Source organism: Nematolebias whitei, chromosome 13 (genome assembly GCF_014905685.2).
Source record: "Nematolebias whitei isolate Nwh7 chromosome 13, NemWhi1, whole genome shotgun sequence".
In the NCBI taxonomy this organism is placed as follows: domain Eukaryota; kingdom Metazoa; phylum Chordata; class Actinopteri; order Cyprinodontiformes; family Rivulidae; genus Nematolebias; species Nematolebias whitei.
The window spans coordinates 17,309,865-17,336,821 of NC_056510.1; the positions used below are offsets into that span (position 1 = coordinate 17,309,865).

The 26,957-nt window shown below is 38.6% G+C and overlaps 1 protein-coding gene across 1 annotated transcript; it reads right to left on the reverse strand.

Annotated features, from left to right (window-relative positions):
• Positions 1–369: 369 nt before the first annotated feature.
• ptprna (protein tyrosine phosphatase receptor type Na) lies at positions 370–26,341 on the reverse strand. Its single transcript, XM_037686910.1, has 24 exons — positions 26,225–26,341; positions 22,471–22,521; positions 13,457–13,567; positions 13,123–13,240; positions 12,880–13,027; positions 12,479–12,680; positions 10,778–10,933; positions 10,545–10,679; positions 10,393–10,427; positions 10,061–10,314; positions 9,875–9,961; positions 9,704–9,783; positions 9,508–9,572; positions 7,847–8,056; positions 7,378–7,644; positions 7,141–7,288; positions 6,975–7,048; positions 5,635–5,712; positions 5,286–5,405; positions 3,539–3,705; positions 2,745–2,798; positions 2,542–2,606; positions 1,550–1,623; positions 370–1,445 (listed from the first exon to the last, which is right to left on the reverse strand). Exons 1-24 carry the CDS (start codon positions 26,298–26,300, stop codon positions 1,374–1,376), a joined length of 2,847 nt encoding a protein of 948 aa, XP_037542838.1. The 5' UTR covers positions 26,301–26,341; the 3' UTR covers positions 370–1,373.
• Positions 26,342–26,957: the final 616 nt, after the last annotated feature.

The following is a 26,957-nucleotide window of genomic DNA, read 5'->3' on the forward strand; positions in this document are numbered from 1 at the left end:
TGCTGTTTTTCTAATATATATATATATATATATATATATATATATATATATATATATAAATATATATATATGATTAAATACTCTCGAAAATGAGTGCAAAACATAGATTTTGTACAAAGAGTAGGAAATTACCAAACTGGAAGAAAAAAGGTTTTCTTGTAAATGAAACTGCTGCAAATAATAATAATAATAATAATGATTATCCTGAAAGATTTTCTTGTTTATTTCTCTCATTAAATGTATTCTAGTTTGTTATTGTTGCAAGAAGAAAGTTAAATGTTAACTTAAAAAAATCAACTTATTTAAAGATGGTTTAATGTCCAAATGAATATTTTACAGATCATATCTGAACACACAATTAGAAACAGATTTTCTGCTGCATCACATCACAAATTTATTTAGTTCAAGTCAAAAATACATTTTTATATTTGTTTTCCATTTGTTTGCTACATGAAATAAACACGGTCATCAGGATGAGTTATATACATTAATCACAAGGTTGCACATTGAGTTAAACCGTAAAAAAAATACAATTAAAGTAAATTTGTATACAAAAATAAGGAGATAATTGTAATGTGCACTTCAATGTTTAGTACTGATTACTTAAGAAGCAGAACTGGAAGCAAACACTTCAATCTGCAGGGCAAAGACGAGCTTTTTTAATAATAAAAAAAAAAAATAGAAATCAACACACTTGACAGCAGTTTACACTTTTTTTTTTCATTTGGACACAAAACATCACATCCAAAGTATTAAATTCGAGAGTAATCTTACTCTGGTACAGTAAGATGGTCGTACATATTTGGTACTTTTAACACATTTTTTTTTTTTAACATTGATCCAATTATAACATCAGAATGAACAGAGAATTTGGTGTATCCAGTGAAAAGTACAAAAAATCTGTTCCATGATTATGACACCTTTTGTCATATGGAGGTATATCTGTTCACGTTTAACTGTGACCCTATAAATATTCTTTAATCCGATAAGGAATAGTGGGGGGGATTTAATCTGTCTTCACACAGGCACAGACGTTTGTTGATTTCACATGTGATAACCGCGTCCTTGTCTCGGATTGATTTATTTATAGAGCAGAAACGGAATAAATTTGTGTAGAAACGTGCTCCGCTTCGCATATTTGCATCTTTACCATAACTGTTGACTACACTTTTCATCAAATTTAAGCTCCAAAAATAGTTGTGGCACCTAAAAAAAGGTGTAAACTGGTGGGAAAACACTGCGTGTTAAAATCTGGTAACGGCTGATCGGATTTATTTTCCTTGTTCTGGAAATATGTGAATGAATGTGTTCTGTGGAGATTGTGTGTTTTTTGTGTGCCTGCATGTGTCGTCAGCATGTTCCTCAGCTGCGTCTCACTGTGGCAGAGCTTTCAAGATGGCGTTCACCTCCTCGGCAACGGCTGTCAGAGCGAACTCAAACTGGTCCTGATCAGGAAGAGCGAGACATTTGGGTTATGATGAAGTCATGAAGAGTCGTACTGAAACATACTGATCTTGCGCACACACACAAACACACACACAGACAGTACCTTGGTGCGGACCAGGCCCGGTCTCTGGTCTCTGATGTGCTCCAATGTGGCGGCAATGTCGATCTCTTTCACTCCTAATGGCAGGAACAGTGACAGCATCACAAACAGTTAGTAAATGTTTGTGCTTAACGCTGACTTTAAAAAAAAAGCATCATCTTCAGGATGTTATTTAAAACCAAGATCTGATCTAAAATATGACAAAGGTTATTAGACCTTTACTTGGGTTCTACTGTATTTGTGTGCTAAACGCATTTAAAATGCATGCATTGTCTAAAATAAAATTAAGTGACTTCACAGTTTCTAATTAACTTTATATTAAATTCAGACTTTAATAAAAATGATAATAATTACTTGAGGCAACAATCACTTTAAAAAAGTCAAGCATACATTTCCAATCAGTGTGTAAAACATTTAAATGTAACATGAATTAAACATTTTGTTGAATATAGCCCCCTCTAGTGTTCATAATAGGTATAACATCTTCGTCACTGGTCAACATTACTCCATAACATGGATCCTTTTCATTCATTCAACCTTTTTTTAGACAGGTGAATCCTGTCTAAATCTAAACAATCTATCTAAACAATGTCCTCTCAAAACTGCAAATCTGTTTGACTCCACGTTAAATAATTAGTCATCATATATCCTCTCGGTGTGTGTGTGTGTGTGTCCTTGTTTATGCTACTTTGTGAGGCCCATTTTTCCAACTTATACTACATTGTGGGGACCAACTGCTCCTTATGGGGCCCAAAGCCCGGGCCCCATAAGAAGAAGTCCCGTTGGTGGGTTAGGAGCTAGGTTTAAGACTAAGGTGTGACTTGAGGATGTGTTAGGTTTAGGGTTAGGTATGTACTGGTAATGGTTAGGTTAAGGATAAAGGTCATGGTTAGGCTATAGAAATGAATGAAAAATGAATGGAAGTCAATGCAAAGGCCCCATAAAGATAGCAAAACAAACCTGTGTGTGTGTGTGTGTTTGTGAGAGTGACTCACCCTTAGCCATACGATTCAGCACCATGTCAATGAGAATATATGTGCCAGTCCTGCTAGTACCATCACTGTGGAAATGACAGACATATATATATATATATATATATATATATATATATATATATATATATATATATATATATACTTATGATCAAAGCACAACTACCAATCAGAATATCTATATTGATATGTTGTATATGTTCTACCTGCAGTGAACGATGATGGGGCAGGATCGACCTCTGTAACACTTATTCACCTTCCTAAAGAGCAGGAATAAAGGATCACACAAAAAAATAAAAAATAAACGGGGAGGACAAGAACAGGTGTTTGATTATGAACTAATTTGTTAAAAAGTTCCCAACAGCTTGTTTAAAAAATGTAATAAATATACAACAGCTGATCTGTCAAAGAAATCACTAAATCCATAAAACAGAGAGTTAGAAGCCGGTTAAGTTGCTTTGATTAGCTGACTTAAGTTTTGGGGTGAAATTAAAAGCAACTAAAGTAAAAGCGACACAAATATAAAAAAAAAAAAAAAACTGTTAATGGACAGAAAGGCAGCTAGTTCTACATTGAGGGACACTGACAGGACGGGAAGAAACTCCGCTGCATGAGGTGACAGATGGAAGAGAAGGAGAAGAAGAAGCCACAGATTCACTGTCCCTCTTGCAGCAGCCAATCACACCTGCCAATGCTCATTTTTGTGACTATGCAACTGGAGCCAGAGTACTAGCTGCAAACCACAAAAATGACACTGGGAGATGTTAAAATACAAACCGATCAACCTGCACACTGAAACAGAGGGAGAGGGAGCCAAGATGGTGGATGGATAATCGAGGAAATGATAAGCGAGGATGCCAGATTGGAATATGTCATGTTAGAAGACCAAGAGGATGGGACAACAAACAGGAGAGGTGGTGGATTTGAAGAAGGCAATTTAAGTTGATCTATAGAAAAAGACTGAATCTTGTACAAAGAACCTTAGCGTTATTGATGATACCTGCGGAAATCAAGCAGCGGACGAGTAGAGGTGGGGATCCCGTCGCCCGGCCAGCTCAGCAGGTGAAACTGTGTCAAGGTTCTCGTTTCCTGCGTCTGGACGTTCTTCAGATAGAAGCTGCGCACAAGGAAGTCTTTACACCAGATATGCTCAGACACCAGGTTCACCTGAACGAGACAAAGGGACAAACGGGGAGATAAGAAGCGGAAACAACGGCAGGCAGAGACTCAGAGAAGAGTGTTTGCAACTTTGTAAGAACGTGAAGATTGAAAATATGTCAAGATTTTTCAAATCCCCATCAACAGAAAACAGTTTTAAGTTGACATCTATTCCAAGGTGACTGAATAGTGCAACAAACAATTTATGCGTAATGTAATGCATTTTTATTGGGGTACAACATTTATATTTTAACAGGAGAAATTGTATTTCCTGCAAAAAATGCAGTGTGAATGCTTATTGCAGAAGAACTTGTTGAAATGAGCTAAAAACATGCTGAAATGTAGTTGAAATGGAAGAACAAGCCAAATTAGCAGAAGAAAGCAGAACGAACCTATATTTGATGAATTATGTTAAAGAAGAAGAAATTAGCACAAAAATGAGGAAATTAGCTAAAAAAGTTGAAATTATTATTTTATTATTATAACTTTATTAGTTTTATAAAAGAAAAACAAAACAATACAATATACAATAAAAGATACAATCACAAATAAAAATGAAAGGCTGCAGAAAAAAGAAAACGTTATATCTGCCCCTTAGCAACAAGTAGCTGAAAAGAAGATGAAAGTCAAGCTTAAACTACCAGCTTATGGTAGTTTAAGCTCTTTCCACTTACTGAGCTGAAATGAGTTAAAAATGTTGAATTAGTTGGAAAAGCTAAAATTAGCATAAAATAGCTAAATAGTAGCTGGACTTGCTGAAAAAGCTGAAACTAGCAGAAAATAGCTGAAAGGAACATAACAAGCTGAAATTAGCATACATATCTGAAAGTAGCACAAATTACAATGAAAAACTTGAATTTATCTGAAAACAGCTGAAATTACCTGTATATCTTAAAAAAGAGAAAAGCTAGCTGAAAAAGTAGAACAAGCTTAAATTAGCAGAAGGAAGTAAAGAGAGGATATGTTTACCCAATTAAGCTGAAAGAAGCAGAATGAGCGCAAAAAAGTGGAAATTATCTGAAAATAGCTGAAATTATCAACAAAAAAACCCAACAACTAAAAAGTAGCTTAAAAAGCAGAAAGAAACTTAAATTATCAGAAGCAAGTTTAGAGAGCACATTTTTGCTAAATTAGGCTGAAAAAGTTTAAATGAGTGTCAAAACTGTGACATTAGCTGAAAACTTAAATTTATCTGAAAACAGCTAAAATTAGCTAAAATTGCTAAAATGGTAGCAGAAACGTTAGAACAAGCTTAAATTAGCAGAAGAAAGCAGAAATAACATGTGTTTGCTCAATTAGGCTGAAAGAAGTAAACATTAGCACTAAAAATGGAATATATCTGAAAAAAGAAATTAGCAAAAAAAAAAAACAGTAAAATTGTAGCTTAAAAAGCAGAAAGAAGCTTAAATCACCAGAAGGAAGTAAAGAGAGCACATTTTTGCTGAATTAGGCTGAAAAAGTTGAAATGAGTGCAAAAAATGTGGAATTAGCTGAAAAAGCTTTCCCCAAATCATCAATTTTCCAATATTTATCTACAACTATTTCTGCTCACTATATAATGGATTGTTTACACAGGAGTTGTGACAAACCTCATAGATGTGGTAAAGCGAGGAGCCCTCGTCTGGCCAGTATCGTTCACACTGCTTCTCCCCGTCCTCTACCAGAGCTGTCATCATCACGATCACGGTGCACCCATTCTCCCAAACCATCTGCACGTTGAAGAAAGAAAACAGATATGTGCATAAACACAGGCCGAAGCAAACGTGGTGTTTGAACGTCATTTTAGAAGAATAATTATGTGGCCTGTCCTGAGTTTAATGGAAGCACTTTGTCAAGTATGTGCTTTATTTATTGTAGTTGTTTGTTAAGTGCATGGAAGCGTAGGTAATCTGACAGAAACAACAACATAAAAGATGGAAAAACCAAAACTGAACTCACCTGCCAAAAATCCACAACAGTGTGGGGCAGAGGTCCCTGGGTGGCAATGTAAGCTGGTTGGCGGGGGTCATGGTCAAACTAGATTAAAGGGCAAACAGATGAGAGTCACACAGGTTTCCCGAGACATGCGTCATAAGAACAAGTCTAAATAAATGCATTCTATGAGGCGTAAAATAGCTTTACAGAGGGTGCAAAGACTGTGTTGTACACATAACATACTATCATTGAACTAGTATTTGTTTTATTGACCTTGTTGGTAAAAACACACAAAAAACATCTGACTTTAAAGACCTAGCATTCCTTGAAGGAACGCAGGTCACCGGCCTCTTTTCACGCCACAGTTTTAATCTTAAATCTTATTATTAAAAGAAAAATATGGAGTTTTAGTCGTTTTGATCAAATCTTGTAATGTGCACAATTATGCATGATCTCATGAGATCTTAAAAGATGCATTAAGCTCTTAAAGTACGTGTTGGGGTTGAAACGCTGCTATAGCCGCACCAAACGTTTGCTTGATACGTGTGAAATCGACTGTTATAACAGTATTTTGTGTTTGGTTGATTACCCATGGCAACCAGCTTGAATTGGGCTGACTCCAAAAACTTTAGATGTGCATCCAATGATTCCATTCTGAGAGTTTCACTAAAATCTGTTTACTTGTTCATAAGATATTTTGCTAACAGAGAAACAAGTTTAAATCTAGCAGTTATTGATACATTCTTAAGAAAAGCTATTGCACAATATATAGAGCTTGGAGTATGTGTTAGTGGGGATGCTCAGCTACAACCATGCCAAGTTTTAGCTCATAATATTTAAAATTGCCTGACATATAGTCATTAGTGTGTTTGCTAAGTTCAGTTGGCTGTGGAGGCCAACTTGAATTTTGTTAGCTACTAAATGTCATCAGTTGTAGAGGTGCGTTCAAGAATTACTTCCTGAAAGTTTCATTAAAATCCCTTTAATGTTTCGTATGATATGTTGCTAACAGACAGAGTTGACTCCAAATTGTTGATGGCAACATTTTAAATCAAAGATTTTGAATTTGATTTTTCAATTTGAAGTCAATATTATTCAAAATTATTTAGTTATTGTGGTTCAGTTGGATCTGGCCACCATATTAAGCTGATTCCATAAGTTAACCAGTTGTAGATGTGCATTCAATGCCAATAATTATTTAATGGGTCAGCATGAGATACTTTGGTACCAGACGAACGCACAAACAGTACTGCTGCTTCGCCTTCGGCCGCACGCAGCAAATATTTACTTTAGATTAGGAGAAAAACTAAGCAAGTAAACTATTGAGCCAGATTACTGCAACACACTGACGTGTGAATGCTTACAATGAAACTGGCATTGATGTAATCCTGTTTACTGGAGTTTGCTTCGGTCTTCATCTTCACACGGGAATGATCATCTGGAAGGATAAAGCATGCTTCACCGTTCAAGCCTCTGCAGCTACAGAAGTGACGGGAATGATCAGACGGCGTTAGAGATTGATGTACTAACAGGGCAGGGCTTCCACGTGTCTGTTTTTGTCCATGTTGGCGGGGTCTTGAGCCACAGCTACAGAGCACGGTTCAGCCTGATAGGAGCACAGCGCCTCCCACTCCTTCTGCAGCCGGTCCTTATTACGCAGGTGGTCCTCCATGTAGGCCTGCGCGAGAGGCAGCGCATGACAGAGTAAATATTTGCACAGTGTGGGATGAATTCTGCAGGATTAGGGAGTAGTTTTCCACCACGCACCAGTATCATGTGACCTGTGGAGATGTCCATGTTGGACTGGGCTGGCTCCTCGCTCCAGGATGGGGTGGAGCTGTGGGTGGAGGATGGACTGTGCTGCGGCCCGTCGCTGAACTGGGAGGAAACGCTGCTGACTCGAGACGTGTCGGTGCCTCTTCGTCCACCTGCACCCGGTCCTGTGGCAGACCCTGCCATACCGCCGCTTACTCCTCCAACACAGTCTTGGCGACACAGAGAGGATTTGGATGCCATGTGCTGCCGACATAGCTCCTGATTAAACAAAAATTGGCATTAGGTATGGGATTTATTCATCTATTAGATCTTTTTGTTGTTGTTGTTGATAAAGAGTAGATTAGATGCTGTTGCAATAAACTTTATACGTATAAGTAAATTCATGCATTTACGATCCCTTATTTATTATCTGGCAATTCCTATCATATCAGTTGTGTTCCAGTTCTGTTTGTTGTCATACCTGGTAGTCAAAGTGTGTTTCTGATCCCCCCTCTGGCCCCAGGCCAAGCTTGCCATTGGCCACTTGGTGAGCATAATGTCTGAAACAAGCGATGGCCATGGCCAATACCAGCACACCTCCCACCACTGCCATGGAAACTAGGGTGATGACGGTCCCACTGGAACCCTGAGGAACCCTGGTTACCTGAGGGAGACCCCGTGCATCTGTCCTCTAAGGAAGGAGGAAACCACAAAGTGGTGGAGGAGACAGAACACACACAAAATGGATTATTATCCGGTAAGTGAGTTATCTCCATTCCTCCACATGAACTTTAGTTGATAGACCGAGTTAAGCCTCTGCTCCAGGGGTTTGCGCTCTCTTACAACTATAATTCAAAGGTCACTCATTTCATTTTTAATGATTTTGACTCTCAGTAAACTGCACAGGACAGCTGTGTGAGCTGAACGAGCAGCTGAGGCTGAGTTTTACAGACAGAGGTCTGAAAGGTTAAGGCAGAGTGCCCCCATAAATCCATTAAAAAGACAGCTGAGGCTCCGGAAAGACCATCCAACCATCCCGGGGGGACATGCCTCACAACAGTGCTGCCCTAACCGCAGCATTCCACCTGTCCTTCAGCTTCTCTTCAAACCATTTGCACTATGCTACCCACACCTACAGACTGCCATTAGACTCACTGTAGTGTGTTTACATAGATGCACACAAATTCTTTTTACAGCAAGATCACCATGAGAGGAAATAATTAAACCGGTCCTGAAATGAAGCTTAGAGGTCAGCTGCAAAAAGCAACTCATAGATCAGAATACATGGACTGCTGTTTGTTGACTTGCTAAGGAAATGATAACGTTTACTTGATGATGACTTGATGTGGGTCATGTACATTTGCAACAACCTTCATGTATAAACCATTATGACGGCCTTTAAAATGAACAATGCATATAGTGACAGGTGGAAAGCCTAATAGATTATCTGCATGTGTTTGCTATCCTACACTAAAACTGCTAATAATTTAATACACTCAAAGAGAGGGAAACATAGAGGCTGTTTGTGTGAATAATGAGGTTATTGACACTTGTATGACAGTTGCCATAGCACCTGGGATCTGGGAGTCAAAGTGAGGGGAGGGGGTCGAAGGAGCTGAAAAGCCATGGCAACAAGAGAAATGCTGGGTGTCAGAAAGCATCGCCTCACACATTAGCTCTGTCCACGGTGACACATGCACTCAAGAGGGGAAAAAATAAAACAGTGACTCACAGCACTACAGCAGCACAACGCTAGATGCAGATGAACAACAAGCCTTACAGGTGAGACGATTTGGCCTTAAAAAGCAATGATTCTTGTGCTATCAGTGAAAGACAAATAGGATGTAACGTGTAAAAATATTCCCACTGAGAAATAGCAAACCCATCGTATACGCTCGACTATACTGTAACACAAAATCAGCCACAGATATGTGCGGACTGAAGAAACAGGAGCAGTAAAATGTGATGACGTTTGACCCTAGCTGGTCTGTTAATCTCTCAAACTGGGGCACGTGTGTGACTCGGTTACAATTGAGATGGTTTATTAATAAAAACTAATGACTGTATAGCCGTATTGCCTTGACAACTGCTTCACATGTGCAAAAGGAGGCTGCGGTGGTGTATCTCATGTGTGTAAAGTACCTCTCCAACTCCAGTTTGTACTATTTTCAGACCCGTCTCAGACTCCAGATAGTTTTTCTCAGATACTGTCAAGGTAAAAAAAAAAAATAAAAAAAAAAGATTTGGGGATGTGAACAAAATTGTAAAAACAATACGCAGTTGTCACGTCATCATTCAATGCATGAATGTATCGTGGGTGCTATTGTGTGAGTCTCACCGGCCTTGGCAGCCACCTCTGCAGCCGTCATGTTGTGTTCGTTTTGACGGATTCGAAAAGTCAGCGCTGGTCCGACCACGCTGGCGACACACAAACAAGGTCACACATGTACAAAGCTTCGGAGGAGAGAAGATCTGTCACACACAGATGTGCAAGTTATCACAGCATTACCTGATGTTGATGAAGCTGCTGGTTGTCAGGTGGATTTTATCAGCCAGTAGCTCCAACAGTTTCACTCCATTGTACAGACTCAGATGACTACAACAGAAAAGAGACATGTTCTTTGTAAACATCTCCTGCTTCGCTGTGTCTAACTTTGGGGAGCTGGGGTTTGTTGCAGTAATCAGAAGTACTGACCTCTGGTTGGTGACGATGTACCCGTACTCCTCTTTGGCTCCAGTACCCTCAACAAGTGGGTCTTTAAAGTCCTTCCCAGAATCCCCAGATGTGGATTGAGGAGGCTTGGAGGCAGACGTGGGGATGCTGGCACTCTTTAGCGGAGGTGCATCTGGAATGGAAGCAGAGGAAGTAGCGGGAGGACCATCAGGGGGACCTGGAGCTGGAGCAGGCTTCTCTGGTTCGGACACACTTCCTTTTTTTAACAGCTGCATCTGAGAAGAATGGTAACAAGCCTGTGAGTGCGCACGGTTGCATTCCGTGGGTGCTGAAAACAATAAGGATGAACATACCTCTTTGAGAGTGATGAGGCCTTTCTCAACTGGTTCTGCATTGAGAGACAACAATGGTTGCAGATCATAACTATACTAAACATAACCTAGTTTGATTGGATGTTTTCATAAGAAATTAAGTTCTTTCTGACAGATGGGCATAAAAATGGGACCTGCTGTGATTGTTTTGTCTTGGCTTTGCAGTAGCTGCAGAATAAGGGCTAGCTTGTAGAGCTGCTCCTGATTGAGATCCCTGGGATCAACATTGTACCTCTGAAGGACGCCCGATATCCTCTGGATCAAACCATCTAAGAGAAGCGCAGTACATCCCAAGTTTCAGTCATACATGTGTCCATGTGATACACACTATTCCACTTAAAGTTTACATGTGGATTTGTAAGTTTACCGTTGTTTCTATGCCCGGTACTGACGTCCTGTGGAGCTTTCTTACTCTGTAGATTTGGCTGCCTGCCTGCAGTGCGGAGTCTCTCCTGTAGAGTGTAGTCTTCCACAAGGTCCGCTGGTATCTCCAAGTCCAGGTTCTCATAATAAGGGAGACCAGCTTACAAAACAGCAAAGTAAAAAAAAAAAAAAAGTTTAGTATATAAAAAAAGCCAGTGAATTTTAAAACAGTTACATGTTTTCCCACCTACAGCACTACTCAAAAGTTTGTTCAAAAGTTTGTGCGTTCTGCTTACACTGAGATGATCCAAGTGATGCCCAAAAATAATTCTCCAGACTTTGTGAAGTAAGGTTTTATTTATTTTTATTCTTATTATTATTCTTATTATTATTACATTTTTTTGAGGACATTAACTGTTTGACTATAAACTGGAACAAAATGTGAGCTTCTTAATGATGTATACAAGCATAAATTAAGGTTGCGTCTACACATAAACAACAACTTAGCCAGTTTGGCTATTTAAGGTGAGACATAATTTGTTCCCATTGCTTTAGTTGCATTAAACACAAGTTATTCCCACATTGGTTACATACATGGCATGTATTAACAATGTCTAGATCAAGGGTGTCAAATTTAGTTATAAAAGGGGGCCAAAATTAAAATTTGGTCCGAGCCACAGGGTCATTTCAGTCAATGCATTAACTCAAGTCCAATACCCGATGTCTTTTTCTTGGTTTCATTTTGTGCCATTTGTTGTTCTATGTTACTCTTTCCAGGTTAAAATCAAAGATTATGGAAAAATCCAACCTTTTTCTAGCTCCAAAGTCAGCCAGCTGTGATGAGAAGTCTGTACTAAAAGAAGTATGCTCAGTTTGTAAAGCAAAATGAGAAGCAATGAAAATATTATGCATTTAAAATGTCTTGGGAGGCCAGATGAGATGTTTACAAGAGCCAGATTTGGCCCATGGGCCTTAACTTTGGCACATGTGCTCTAGAGTATTCCTTAGAAATCTGAAGAAAGTGAACAAGTAAAAAGAAGCATGTTTTTTTATCTGTATCTTAAGTTGTGTGGTAACAAAAGCACACATTATTCAAGTACAGGAGCTTTTATGGGTAAAATATTTATATATTGGTGTTAATTGTTTTTAATAAGAAAAAAAAACATGCTAAACTTGAAGGAAATTTGTTCTCAATACCTTTACAAAGCCCAAAGAACAACTGCATTTGCAAGACTATTTAAAAAAAAGATAATTTAACCCATTAAAAAATAATTTGTACATTATATTGAATGTACTAATATAGTGTGTTTTTAGTTTTCACTGTGTTTCAAGAAGAAGATGATGATGATCATGTTAATGATGATGATACTGAAATGACTAAAAGTTCTCAGCTTGTAAACAAGGACTTTTCTCATCACCACTGACACCGTTGCATATATTTGCCTACAAAGCAAACAGCTGCCTCTTACACTTCCATATTTAGCATAATATAATGTAGACGAAAAATCAAAGCAGATGATTTCTCCTTTTTTATGATAATTTCTTTTTTTCTTTGAAAAAAAGAAAATGGGGGGCATCTAAAACATGAAATTATGCATATTGACAAAATGTCCTGAACAAAATCAATTTGCTTTTTGAACACATTTGTCAGTGCAATATAATTTCTCATAAACAGTAACAAAACTTTCTTTCCTTAACCCTTTACCTGCTGGAGCCATGGGAGCGGCCCCTCGGTGCCGATAAGAGGGCTGCCCGGATGCCAAGTACAGAGACAGCGCTTCCTGCAGCAGCTGCCTGTCGCGCTCCTGATCTCTCTGGCTCGCCTGATACCTCAAAGACGGGCGGGCGTATCCTGCTCCCGTATTCAGAAGTGATCTCTCTACGTCATCTTCATATCTGTGCTGTGACTGACAAAATATGACACACTATTATTTATAATCTAAACCTGCTAGAACGATGTTTGATTGCAAGAGTTCAGATTTAATTTTGCTGTAGGAGCACATGTGGATGAAATGATCGCTTTATAAATATGCTTTCCTTGGCTTCAGCACAGTTAAGGACTGTTTATGTGTGTGTGTGTGTTGGTGGGTGGGGGTGCTGATTTACCTGGTGATAGGCGTATGGATCAATAGATGCCGTTTGCATGCGCAGCGGGGACTGAGGAGGCTCGACGATCATGTAGTCCATGTATTTTCCACCAGGAGGTGTGGACCCTAACTTAGAGTTGGAGTGGTGGAGGACGTGCTGTTTGGACCTGCAGCCACATCAGAAACACAGGCAGATTACTATGGAGGGTTTGTTTTGTGTAAATCTGTGTTACCTAATAAATATCAGTGGACAAATGCTCACTGAGAGGAATGAGGAGACGACGATGACAAGTTGGGTTTCGACGAGAGAGTGGTGTGGGGAACTCTCTTCAGCTCTTTTGATAAGATATACTGAGTGATGTCATCCTGCCACGACAGTCCTAAACACAGACACACACAATGGAAGGTAAAAACTTAAACACTGAGGCTCAGTGTAAAGAAAAAACTGTCTATAAGCTCTTTCTTGAAATGCTCATATTTATACAAACCTATGTTCTAAAATCAGAAACACCTAACTTGATAGGGTTATACAATTTAATTTATGAAGCAGATCTCGATTAAACTTGTTGATGTCTTTTGTTGAGGTTCTGTCTTACCTTGTAGCATGAGCTGTTTGAGGACTTCCTGCATCCTCTTCAACACAGGAACCGTCACCTGATACTGGACCTGGTCTTGCTTGGAGCTTCGACACTGCCCGAACAACCCATCTGAAATAAACATATAAATATATATGAAAACAATAGGAAACCCTCGAATCTTGTTTGCTTTAATAGGACAATTACAGATGTTTTTAATTTCTTGGTACACTTCTGCGAAAAAACTAACAAACAACAGATGTGACATACAGCTCCAGTTTTGTCTCGTTTTTCTTTTTTCCTTCTTGCTCTCATCGAAGGCGGATACTTTTCCCTCCTGCTCCTTCCCTGCTCTACTCTTTGTTCTGTGAACCTTTTTTAAGTCTTTATGTCACTAGTATGTTGCTTTTTTTTGTACTGTTTTTTTTTGCAGCAAGATATGACTTTTTTTTACCTCTTCTCTCGTGTTCCCCTTTTTCTAAGCTAACGAAAAAGGAAGCACCTCTCAGTGAGGCTGCAGCCTCATACACCCTGTCTACCCTGTCTGTTGTTTGTTTGTGTTTCTTCAGATGGGCTGTAATGAAATATAATTTTGTTGTGCTTCTGTGCAAAGACAAGAAAGTTTATTCTGATTCTGATCAGTTCCAACAACTTCCCCCAGGAACTTTGGGGCTTGTTAACATGCATTTTGCTAAATTCCTGTCCGTTTCTTTGTGGTTGTCTGTCATTAGTGGAGCCTTCCTGGGTTATCTTCCATGGAGCACGTATTAAAAATGTGACGGACGTTAAGATCAGAAAGTGACGTACCTTAATTTTGAACATATAATTTTAATGGTTTTGCTTGATTTCATTGCCTCTTATTCTACCTTAAACACCATCCTTCTGATCAACCCGGGGTTGCATTTCCTCTTGCATCCATGCCTTTGGAAGTTGGGTGCAGTCCATTGAACCTTTTACCTTTTTTTTTTAATTTTGGCAACTGTGGTCACAGGAACATGATGCTACTTGGAGATGGTCTTGTAGCTTTTATCTTTAATATGAATATCTATAATCTTCTTTTTGAGCTCATCAGGCTGCCCTCATTTTGCTTCATGTTCAGTGTGTGTCACACAACAACACCAAACCACCCAGTGGTTTGTTATCTTTAAAAAGTCTGATTACCTGATGAAAAATTTGCAGGTACCTATGATATAAGGCAAAATGCTTAGTTTAAAACATGACTATAATGCAAGGATTGCTAGTCTTTTCAAAGTGTGTATCAAATTTTATTATCTTACTGTATGATTGTTTTGTTGTGTGTACAGCACTTTGGTCCTGTAGGTGTTTAAAGTGCTCTATAAATAAAGCTGGTATGGTAAATTAAATCAAATGTATTTTAGCATTTCTTAGTAAAATATGCAACATAATTTATTTTCATGTTCTTTCTATGTATCATATACTTGGCATGCAGATATATGTGAAACAAGTGCTTTTAACTGAATCTCTTTTCACAAGAAATGAAACAATGTTAAAATGAGCACCAAAGAGTACAAAAATGTATCCGTTTGAATTTTAATCAATCAATCAACCATCAACCAACCAGTCAGTAAGTCAGTCAGTCAGTCAGTCAGTCAACCAAACAGTCAGTCAATCAACCATTCAATCAATCAATCAATCAACCAACCAACCAGTCAGTCAGTCAATCAATCAAATCAATCAGTCAGTCAGTCAGTCAGTCAAATCAATCAACCAATCAATCATCAACCAACCAGTCAATCAACCAACCAGTCAGTCAGTCAGTCAATCAATCAATCAATCAACCAGTCAATCAATCAATCAATTAACCAACTAACAGACTGACCAATCGATTGATCAGTCTGTCATTTAACTTAACACTTTACAAACAACAAATCTGCAATTAAGGGCTGTACAGTTAATACATATAACAGATTCATAGTAAAAATAATGATTATTAAAATCCCCCAAAAGATAAAAAGTAGTATTAATATAATAAAATGATAAATAAAGTTGTTAATCAAAACTTGAGTCAAAGGCCATTGAACAAAAATGTGTACTTAAGAGCAGGTCAAAGTTGTCTAACTGTAATAAAGTAAATAATTCCACAGATCAGTAGCAGATCACCGCTGGCCTTAAGTTCAGTTCTTGAACCATCTGACAGAGCCTGGTTTCAGTGTTCCCGAGGAAGAACGGTGTGCTACAAGATCCTGGAGATAAGATGGAGCCAGACAAACAAGAGCTTTAAGAACTAACAAAAAAAAAATCTGAACATCGGTCTTGTAACACACAGGAAGCCAACACTGTTGTTATGAGCTCATGTTGTTTTTGTTCCTTTTAAAAGTCAAGCTTTTTGCACCATCTGGAAATAATGATAGAGGACACATTTGTTCTCTTGTATAAAGAGTTTGTAATATGTTGTGATATATGCATTAATTACATTTTTCAAATTTATGAAAAAGAAGCAGGGCCTTGGCTAAGAGACAGAACTGAACGCACGATGCGTTTATGCAATACAAAACTGCAAAAAAAGCACAATTTAAGTGTAAACATGCTCTAACTGGCCTCTTGAAACAAAGTTATACATTTTGTATAATGATTTAGTTGATCTTTGACCATAAACTAGTTAAATGATTTTGCTTATCTGTGCAGAACTTTCTCATGACATAAATCCAATCAGTTGGCCACTGCACGCTGTCCTACAGCGAGTTATAACTCTGAAATCCAGCCCACAAATATTTATTGCTTGTCACCACACGGCCGACAAGTTTCTGTCCCTGAAAGCTCATTTCTGTGCTGTGGACATTATAAAAGTAAACAACAAAACAGCTCCTTTAATTTTGCAGTTTTCTCAGAACTATTAATTTTTTCATGATCACACGAAAATTAAACAAGTGCAAAAAAAAAAAAAAAAAAAGCAGCAAGGCCTGTATATTACGTCAACTGCAGCCCACGCCACTCGACTCTTCAGCCAGAAAGGTGCATCTGAATCATCGTTCTGAGCTTTACAAAGTATTTGTTGCACTGCACTGGGGTAAAGAAAAGGTCCAAAATATAAGCTTTACTGAAACTGTTTGGATCTTACTGGAAAGATTCCTAATTTATTTGGTTTCAATCTGTTAAAAAAAAAAGAGAAGTCCTGCTTTACAAGTGTATCAAACACGTCATATTTACAGGCATTTATGATTACAGAGATATTATACTCAAAAGCCAAATCACAGAAGTCATCGAGCAGACTTAAACCATGCCATGAGACAAAATTGCTGCTGTAGGCTGCAAGTGTGGTGAGAAGAAAGATAAAGCATGAGAGACGACGTTTTATTTGGTGCACTGATGAGTCACTGCAGTCGCTACATCGGTTAATCCACACACAACCAAAACAGCTACAGTGAGGAGGGATGAACTGTTACAACGGTAAAGATAAAGGTGTTTTAAAATCTTACATGACACACACACAAAAAAAAAAATGTCAGGAGCTGCATAGAGATACGAGTCATGTTAGCGCAGACAGATTTTTCAAGTAAAGCGACATCTCAGATAAATTGTGTTTAATGCTAAGGTATTCTCAGACCAACAAAGGATGTTGTCATTGGTCTGACCGTCTAACAGATCAGGACATTTAAAAAAGACAAACAAAAACCTACTGGTTATCATTATATTGATTTGTAGCGTCAGTCCAAGGCCTTATCAGAGATTGGGGCGTCCTCAGAGACACCGTGTCTCTACTAGTACTATCCCTTTCTTTCTGTTTTGACACAGGAAGTTTCTTTCTACCCCCATCCCCTGGACCACCCTGACACACTCACTTCACTTGGCCTTATTAACAGAGACTGGTTGTCATGGCAATAAGGGAAGTTAACTTCATTTGAACAAAGACTGAAAGTCACTCCACTGTTTGACAGTATTTCACTAGGATCAAACTTGCATTGTTTTCAAGGGAATGCCGTTTATGTAAAACAAGGTGTCAATCCTTTCTAACAAAGGCCATTGTGTGCTCTGATTGGTTGGACATTAGAGGCACGTCTTCTGTCCTCAAGTAAACAGGACACCAAGTTGAGTCTTCTGGAAGAAGCTGCTGGAGAGTGTTGTCCAGGCACATGTAATGAGTGGTTGTTTCCAAGCAGCTGATTGCAGTTGCTGAGACTCTTTGAAAAACGGTCATGATGAAGAAGTTGTCCTGGTGGAAAGTTGGCTCTGAGTCAACCAAGAAGTCCTAAAGCATCCATCACCCAGGAGCAAGAGGGTATGTGCCAAACGGACCACAGCCCTGAGAAACAACATCCTTCTTGGGACAGCAGGCCACCGGCTCCTCCATATATCCGCTGTGGTAATGAGAAATGGACGTGTTCTGGTATGATGAAAACATCTTCCTTCTGATGAGAGAACAACGCTAAGGGCCAACTTTGTTTAGATAATGAAATTCACAAATCTGAGATAAGCTTACCTAAATTTTAATGTCAGGAGCTAAGAACCTTAGTCCAAATTGAATCTAAACTCCTTCTCAAAGTCTCCATATTTGTCATTCACTTTCAAAAATAATACTATTGGCTGTTCATTCATATTCCATATTTGCCATAATTTTTATTGTCATCATTCAAACTTAAAATAAACGCTACAGAATAGTTTATTTAAATTACCGGATTCTTTGTCTTTCTTTGAAGGAGAGGAGTTAAGTTCGCTACAAAAACTCACGTAAAATTTAGTCGTGTAACTCACGTAAATTTGGGGTGGGGGGGGGGATCCTGGGTGCTACGTAGTCTGATGAATTAACTTCTGAACCTCTGGTAAGGTTCCACATGGCATGGCAGACTGAGTGATTCAAAGACCTTGATAGACAATCAACATAATTATCAGAATATCCTGATGCATGTATGCTGTACGGATTGTTCAGTGACCAATTGTCCAATTGTAATAATAATAATAATAATAATAGTAATATGTATGTATTGTCATAATTGTATGTTTCCATACAATGGCGAAATTGACTCTCTGCATTTAACCCATCCACCACCAGGCGGAGTGGCGGGTGGCCTTTGGAGTCACTCAGGGAGGAGCTGGGGATGGGGAGTCCTGCTCAGGGACACCACGAGATGTGCAATGACCGGGGATGGAACCCAGGACCTACAGGGCCCGAGCCGGCTGCCCTGCCCCTACACCATCTCGGCCGCTTGTCCAATTGGAGGTGATTGAAGGTGTCTAATCGTCCCCCTCTTACAATGCTGTTATTGCTAGTATCATTCAGCCCTCTGTGAATAGCAAGCGACCATCAGGGCATTAACGATTGGCTGTTAGTGTGATGGTCCTTTATCACGTGAACAGCTAGTTTCGGCTGTGACCAGCAAACTAGTTGATCCACTATGCTAGGTGCTATTTAATGGACTGAGTTTGGTGCAGCTCCTCAGACTGACAAAGTCTTTTGGATAAAAGATGAAACGTTCAAATAATTTTTATTTATTAATTTTTTTAATTCGTCCGGAGGATCTGACTTAACTTTGTTAGAATTATCTGAATACTTTTCCCAGAAAAGAAAAAAACAGGCTAACTTCTTGGAACTAGGCCTTGGAGCGAGGGTGATCGTGCCTTGGCTCCTGTGGCTCGAATGGGCAAAGCCCAAAAACAAGACAAGAAGTCACCACACCGCAATCCTATCACTTTCCAGGAGATCCACCAAGATCAGGAGTCATGTGAGCTGGGTGACATGCAGGTGAGTAAAGGTGGCTCTAGATATGCATAAAGTCAAATATTTTATTAAAAAAAAACACAAAAATATATGGTACAAACAAACAGAAGGAGATCATCCCTAATGCCCAATAACACACGGTAAACATTGACTTACTGAGTCAGTACATTTTGCTTAGCGAATAATCATTGTTATAACCTAAGTTTGCTCTTTCTGATCAGTACACTGGGAGTCCTGCTGTGTAAAGTCCAGATTGAAGTGTTTATCAATCCTATAAGAAAAGCCTGTTTGTTCCATCTGGCAACACTCAGCTCCCTGACAAGATGCAATCACTTCTGCCTTCATTTACTAATCAACAGGCAGTCTCAAGGCTTGGACAATACTGCACAATCTAATGGGTAATGTCAGTGGCAAACATGTTAAAAACAAAAACAAATGGTTTTTAGCAGTGTGCACATTAGCTCAAGTTATATATCTCCTGCATGCAATAATAATAATGAATTAAACTGGTGGGTTCTGATTATAAGCCATGTAGGATGGACAGGAAGCAGATTTGCACATTTGGATCCATGCCGGACTCTGGCTTTTATTTTTATATAATAAACAATGTGTTTAGCAGGACACAAAGTGAGGAAGTGAGATTAGACTAGATGCGTTTATACAATTTCTTTATGATTTTTATTTTTTTTTTTTTTACTACAGGTGTAAAGAGACAGAGCTGTTCTTCTAAGAAAGGGTTATATTTGTTTCAAATAAAAACATTTTGATGATGTAGAGTGGCTGAAGTTAGCTTTAAATTTATTAAATTTTATTTTAAATAGTATAACTTCTTGTTGATAATAAAAAAAAGAGCTGCACAGTAGGGAGGAGCTTTGTGCTGTTCATTATTCTCCACTCTATAAACATGCATGTTGCGTTACTGACCAAATATTGGATGTGCACAGCTGTTTACACTGGGTACATTTTTAATCCACATCATAAAAGACCATTTTTTTGTGAACAAGCAACATAGTTTTAAAGATCCAGAAAGGAAAAATATAAAAAATATACCAACTTTGAAGAGCAGAGGTTTGCATTTTAAATAGCACAAAACATTTCCTTCTTTTCAGGAGTATTTTTATTTCTGGATACTAAACATGCCGGTAATAAATAGGGCCAGAAAGGATATACGTGTTGCACTTGATCTGTAAATATATACAGTATAATCAGTGCTCGCTGAGTCTGCATGCTTGTTTAGTTTGTACAAACATGTAGCATCAAGGAGCGCTACATGTTGAAGAAAATTAGCTTTTACTACAACAAACACTGACTTGCTAAGATTTACTGCTGTCAGATAGAGGGCTCTGCTCCACTGATTTGTTTCGATCAGTTCAACTGTGTGTTTCGACTGCAAGCAGCTAGGGCGGCTGTGGCTGAGTGGTTAGAGCAGTCATCCTCCAATGCAAGAGTTGGGGGGTCGATTCCACCAGCAGTCACATGCCGAAGTGTCCATGGGCAAGACAATGAACACCTCATTGCCTCTGATGTGTGTCCCATTGGTGAATGAATGTGATAATGCACTGATTAATCTTTGTAGAGATCTAATAGAGTGCTGTATGAATGGGTAAATGAGGGCACAGATTATGTTTTAAAGAGCTTTGACTATGTTGATAAGATAGAAAGGTGCTATATAAGTACAGTCCATTTACTGATCACTTCAGTACATTTTACTGCTACACATCCAAACACCTCAAGCTTAAAGAAAGCTTCTAACTCAGCTCTATTAGCTCTCAGTTGTGTCAAGATGAACTGGAAATCGTCGTTTAGTCACTTCCTACTATTTGTTCAGATTACAACTCTATGGTATGTGACTGTGTAGCGCATTAACATCGAGTGCAAGTAGAATGTGTCCTTAGTCCTGGACTAATGTTTCTCTCACCTAACAGACACCACACACCCTTACAATGAGGTTAAATTAGGAATAAATAAAACTGCTGGTGGGAGTGCCTGTAGTTTAACTGAAAGTTATTTTGAAAACTATGCTGTGACATATTAATGAACAGGTCAGTAATGCCACTTTAATTGGTAATATGTCACTTTATCTGTGCTGCTAATTTCTAGCCTTTAAGCTGCTGTGTTCATACCCATCTGCTCACTACAGACTCATGTTCAGGCTGCTGTTTAATACACCGTATTATATTACATTATAATTGTTAAAGTGTATATCTTAGATTCTTGTATACCGTTTCTTTTTTTATACTTTATATTTTTGCTATTTTTGGGTGTAACTGGGACCTTGAGTGCACAATTTTATTCTACCTCATGTACCACATGTGGTGCGAATGACAATAAAGTCACCTTTATTGTCAAGACATTGCGTGTCACATGAATATACTGTATGGGCTAAACCTGCAACATTTACACAGTTGAACCTGAGTTAATTACATATGTCAAATGCTACAGCTATTACATACAACCAAACAAGGGGTTCAGCAAGAGGCAATAATTTGACTTTAATCTGAACTCAAGCAGCAAATATAATCATTTTTCATAACATACTACTTTGTAATTAATATCTCCAAAATCGAACAGTTTTTACAAATTATGCTGTGGCCCTGTGTTGTTATGAATGCTTAAAGACTTATTTTATTCTTTTCACAACTCAGTACTGAGATGTAAGTCTTTGCAGGACCTCTGTTTATCAGAACTGTGGTGGTTTGAATCACACATCATTTATCTTACACTAAAATTCAAATGTTTTATTGAAGCTTATTTGGCATAATAGGTTCCTTAAAATGCAAAACATAAAAGGTCTAGTTAGAAACATAACATGTGAGCAGCCCTCTGCATATTTTCTATGTCATTTTCCTAATTCAGACACACATTGCATGTGTGTGTGTGGGTGTGTGTGTGTGTGTCTGCGATCCATTTAGTATTCTGCTCAATGATCGTATGTGTGCGTACGGGCCGTTTCCACAGAGAAGGACGTAAGCGCGTGTCAGTGACTCATCACTGTATCAGCACACTGTGGGGGCGTCGACCTCGCTGTGATGTCAGTGTTGCCATGGAGACGACAGGGCAAGGGAGGGGCTTGGGTAAAGATGGAGAAAAGGATAAGCACCAGGTGATGGAGAAACAACGTCTCCGAGTGACGAAGGATCCTTGACTTTTGGAAAAAATGCAGGCAGTTCTGTGTAGTGTGTATGTGTGTGTGTGTGTGTGTGTGTGTGTGTTTTCAACTGCAGGATTAAAAACCTAATAAACTGCAGAGATACAGAACAACTAGAAAGTGCCATATCTCAACAGCTTTTTAATCAAGTTTTATAAAAATAAGATTGTATTAAGCGATGCCTCCCTCTGTGTGTGAGCGTGTTTTACTCACCGTCGGAGCAGAACTGATCCCTCGTGCACAGTCTTCTCTCAAACAGGCAACCTGACGGAGAAAAACAAGAACAGGGACGACAGATTAAAATCTTCCTCAGTAAATATGTGGTCAAGCAATGGGAGAAACTAAATTTCGAGGACATAAATGTTGATAAAAATCAGCCTAATCCTTGTAGTCAATAAAATGAGCCTTCCGTTACAGCGCATCATTAAATAAAAATAACAAAATCTGTCTTAAAACTCTCAATTTGTTGTCATTTTTATTTGTGCTGAGCAAAAAACATTTTCAAAGTTCCCTCATTCTTTTCAGTCAACATCTCCTGCTTCATTCACTCCAAACTTTTGGATCTCAGTGACTAAAGGTGTGAGCGGTGCTGTTTTTTGTGTCCTTTATGTTTAATTTTTCATTCTATTTTAGTTCGGTGAGTAAGACCTTGGAGGGTTAGAAGTGTGGGAAGAAGCAGGTGGCTGATAGGAACCGCAGCACAGCAGTGCAAACATTTATAACCCAGTCTGGCTTTTTTCTCTCCCATCTCAACTTGGGTCTTTTTCTGTGGTATGTACATGAAAAAGGCACAAATATGTAAAAATAAAGAAACATGAATTGTCGAAATATATGAGGGAAACAAATCCCAAACTGGATAGGAATCAAGCATTTTAGCTGGAAAGTTTTCATTTGAGAAAGAAGTTGAACAAAGAATAACAAAAATTGAAAAAAAACAGAATACTTTTCAAATTAAATGACACTTTCATCCTTCGAGAACAAGCTACACATGCAATGCAAGTATTCTTTTCATGAGTTAAACTATTAAAATAATCTTTTCTTACATACAACGTTGCCCCATTTAAATCATATTCTTGTGGCATTAAGAACGTCAGCACACCAACCTCTTAATGGCCTGGATTTTCCTGTAAGCATCAAATAAATCTTCAAAATAAAAGTCGAACACCTTAAAACAATGCACCTCACCCAGCACCTTCCATGCTGTAGCTTCAAACAAAAATCTTCTTATGATTCATGATAAGTGACAGAGTTGTAGCTGTTTTGGTTGAACATTGTCATGAGGATCTCATGTGATATTATGAGATCTATCAGTGCTCAGAGTGTGTGTAAAAGATGAGTCTCTGCCACTAACACACCACATTTTAGCTTCGTAGATGTAAAATTGACAGAGTTAGTGACATTTTTGTATTTCCTTGGACCAGTTTGCTGGGGCAGCCATCTTGAATTGGGTTGACTCCAACACATTTTTATTGTAAATGCAGATTCACTGATTACTTTTAAAGAGGTTTTTTTTTTTTTTTTTTTTATCCACCAGTTCAGACATAAACAAAAACACTGTTGCCTCCACCTTTGGCGGTGGGCAATAATAAACCAATGGGGGAAGTCAAGAATAATTCAATTCAATTCAGTTTATTTATACAGCGTCAAGTCACAACAGAAGTCATCTCAGGTCACTGAACAGAAATATTCATATATAAAAATAATAATTTCACATTATTTATCAGAGGAGCAGACTGCTTTGAGTTTAACTCCATCACAGAAATCTCATCTTGAGCAAGCATGAAGGCGACAGTGGAAAGGAAAAACTCCCTCATGAGGAAGAAACCTTTAGAACCAGGCTCAGGACAAGTGGCCATCTGCTTCGACTGGCTGGGTTTGAGAGGAACAGGAAGGAGGAACAGATACACAATGGCAGGTCCAGAATCACGTTAAGAAAGAAATAGTAGCAAGTTAAAACTATTCCATTTTAACAAATAATTTAAGGAAATGAGGTTAATTATCCTCAAGTAGTCTAAATTTAAGACAGCATGACAAGCCAACCCTAAGTATAGGATTTATCAAAAAGGAAAGTCTTAACCCCAGTCTTAAAACTGGTCAATGTGTCAGCTTTACGGACAGAAACTGGAAGGTATCTTGTAAACGAGTCCCCGAGGCTCAGTGGGATTAACCTGTATAAATAAAGATTGAATGAATAAGAGAGGAGCCTGATAACTGAAACATCTTCCTCCCATTCGGCTTTTGGAAACTCTAGGAACCGCGAGTAAGCCTGCAGTCTGAGAGCGAAGTGCTCTGTTAGGAAAATATGGAACAATAAGATGTTGAATATAAGATGGAGCTAGGTTGTTGAGAGCTTTGTAGGTTAGAAGTAAGATTTTGGGTTACATTCTGGATTTGACAGGGAGCCAGTGGAGAGAAGCTAAAACTGGAGAGATATGATCTCTCATGTTAATTGATGTCATGGACATGACATCTGCAAGCAACAACATCTGGAAAGTCAGATAGCAAATCCAGAAACACATCAACATTTTATTATTTTTGTACTGCATGAGCAAAACACCAGCACAAGTTCACGAGTTTAACGTCATCTGAATGGCTCCAGGCCCCATTATCCTCCTTTTTATGCACGTAGAAGAGAAAATGTGCAGCTAGAAGTGTAAAATTGCACCCATAGGTTTCACTTAACCCCACAATCGTGGTCAGCAACATCAGCGTTTGTCATAGCAACAGGACATCTGCTCCTCTGGGAAACAACTGGTTGCCAAGAACATGAATATTATACTGTTTTGTGTGCGAGGATGGATGGTTGGACATATGGATGGACAGCTTATGAGACGAAGAGTGGGATGAATTATGTGTGAAAAAAATAAAATAAAGGTGTTAATAGATGAATGAACAAGAGGAAGCAACAGTAGCCACAGATTCCTCTCCAAGGTGATGAAATCTGAGACACTTGCAAACGTTACTGCTTGTTGTTCTGAATTTATTTCACAAGGAATATAATAAATGCACACATGTCAGTTACTATTTGTCAAATATGCAACATTCATATGTACTGTATATGAACATTTATGTAAAAAATAGTGTATTATTGTTGCTCTGATTGTTTCAGATGTAAAAATGTGTCTTCAAACAAATGTTTATGTGATGTGCAACACATTTTAGCAAATTAAAAACACAAGCTGAATGTATAGAAGCATGTTAAATAACATATATGATTGAATATGCATATATGCATGGGGTGGGGGTAGGGGACTGATGATGCTCTCTTGTTTTCTTGATGGAGAGAGGAAGTGCAAGAGAACAACAATCAGGTTGTTTGTTTCATCTAAATGACTTCAACTACATGTTCAGGAGAAGCATGCATACATTTACACAGGGACCGTAAAAAGACAGGCGGGCATCAAAAGCAACTACATTGGTTTGTCTTTCACAAATAGCAGCAGATCATCAGCTGATGCAAAATGATCAAGCTCAAATATGCCGTTGCTGTTATTACGGACTCAACGTTGTTGATTTCTACTGCGGAGCACAAAATAAAAAGATGACGAGTAAACAGGTTAAGACCGTAATTTTAAAGTTGTTGTTTTTTTTTCCTTTCTTTTCAGTAAAGAGCATATTGAAGAACATATACACAAGATAACAAGAGCATATAGAAAGTTATATTTAATCAAGCCTTGCTTGTTTCTAACTCCTGTATTTTTATTATTATTATTTTACATATTTAGAGCAGGAGGCTGTTTTTTCCTCTGTTTGACATAGAATTGTAAAAAAAAAATAAAAGCACAAGCTGTGTCAGGTAACTACTATAATAATTTTTTCAAATATTCCTATATGCCACAAATAAACAAAATCTCCTCTTCTCCATCATTCCATAGGTTCCATCCTCTGTGTTCACACACAGACACCATCTTTAACTTAAACAGAGGAGCACACATGTGGATGCTCCCCAGCATCAGAATCATCTTACCGTATTTCTCAGAAGATGCTGGTTGGTAAAGCACCGCCAGAAGGAGCAGAGCTCGCCATGGCTTCATGTGTTGCATGATCCTCCGAAGCTTCGCAACCGAAGGATGGAGGAGGAAAGATGCGGAGTTTGTAGGAGAGAGGGGGTGACGGGGGGGGGGGGGGGGGGGGTGTAGTAGTTTTCACCTGCTTTAAATCTCCATAATTTTCAAACGGAGCCGTGATGTCGACAGCTCAAGGAGGGGAGGAGTAAAAAAAAAAAAAAAAGACAAACAGAGTGATGTGGAAAATGAAATGAAATCCTCCCCGATGGGCAGGGAGGCGGAGGAGAGGAGGGACAGGGAGCTCTCAGCAACCTGCAGCGACGTCATCAAAACAAGGGGGGGTGAAGGGGGGGGGAGGACAGTGTATTCATGTTCCTCCCGTCCCTTAACGTCATACGCGCGTATAATGCTGCGTGCACGCACAGGAACACGTGGAACGGGCTTCATCCCGCTGCATCAAACAGTGCATGTGAGCGCGGGCGTCTGTCATGTTTGCTTTAATAAAGCTCCAATTTGGAGTGATTATAAAGTCACGCAGAGCTGGACTAAAGTAGGTCCAATTAATATTTTAATAAATATAGGCTATGCCACAAAATATTTGTTTTCCAGGAGAAATAAAATATTTAAAAAAAAATCCTCCAAAGTCACTTTGTGGAGTAAAGGATTAAAACTAATGGAGGCCATAATTAGACA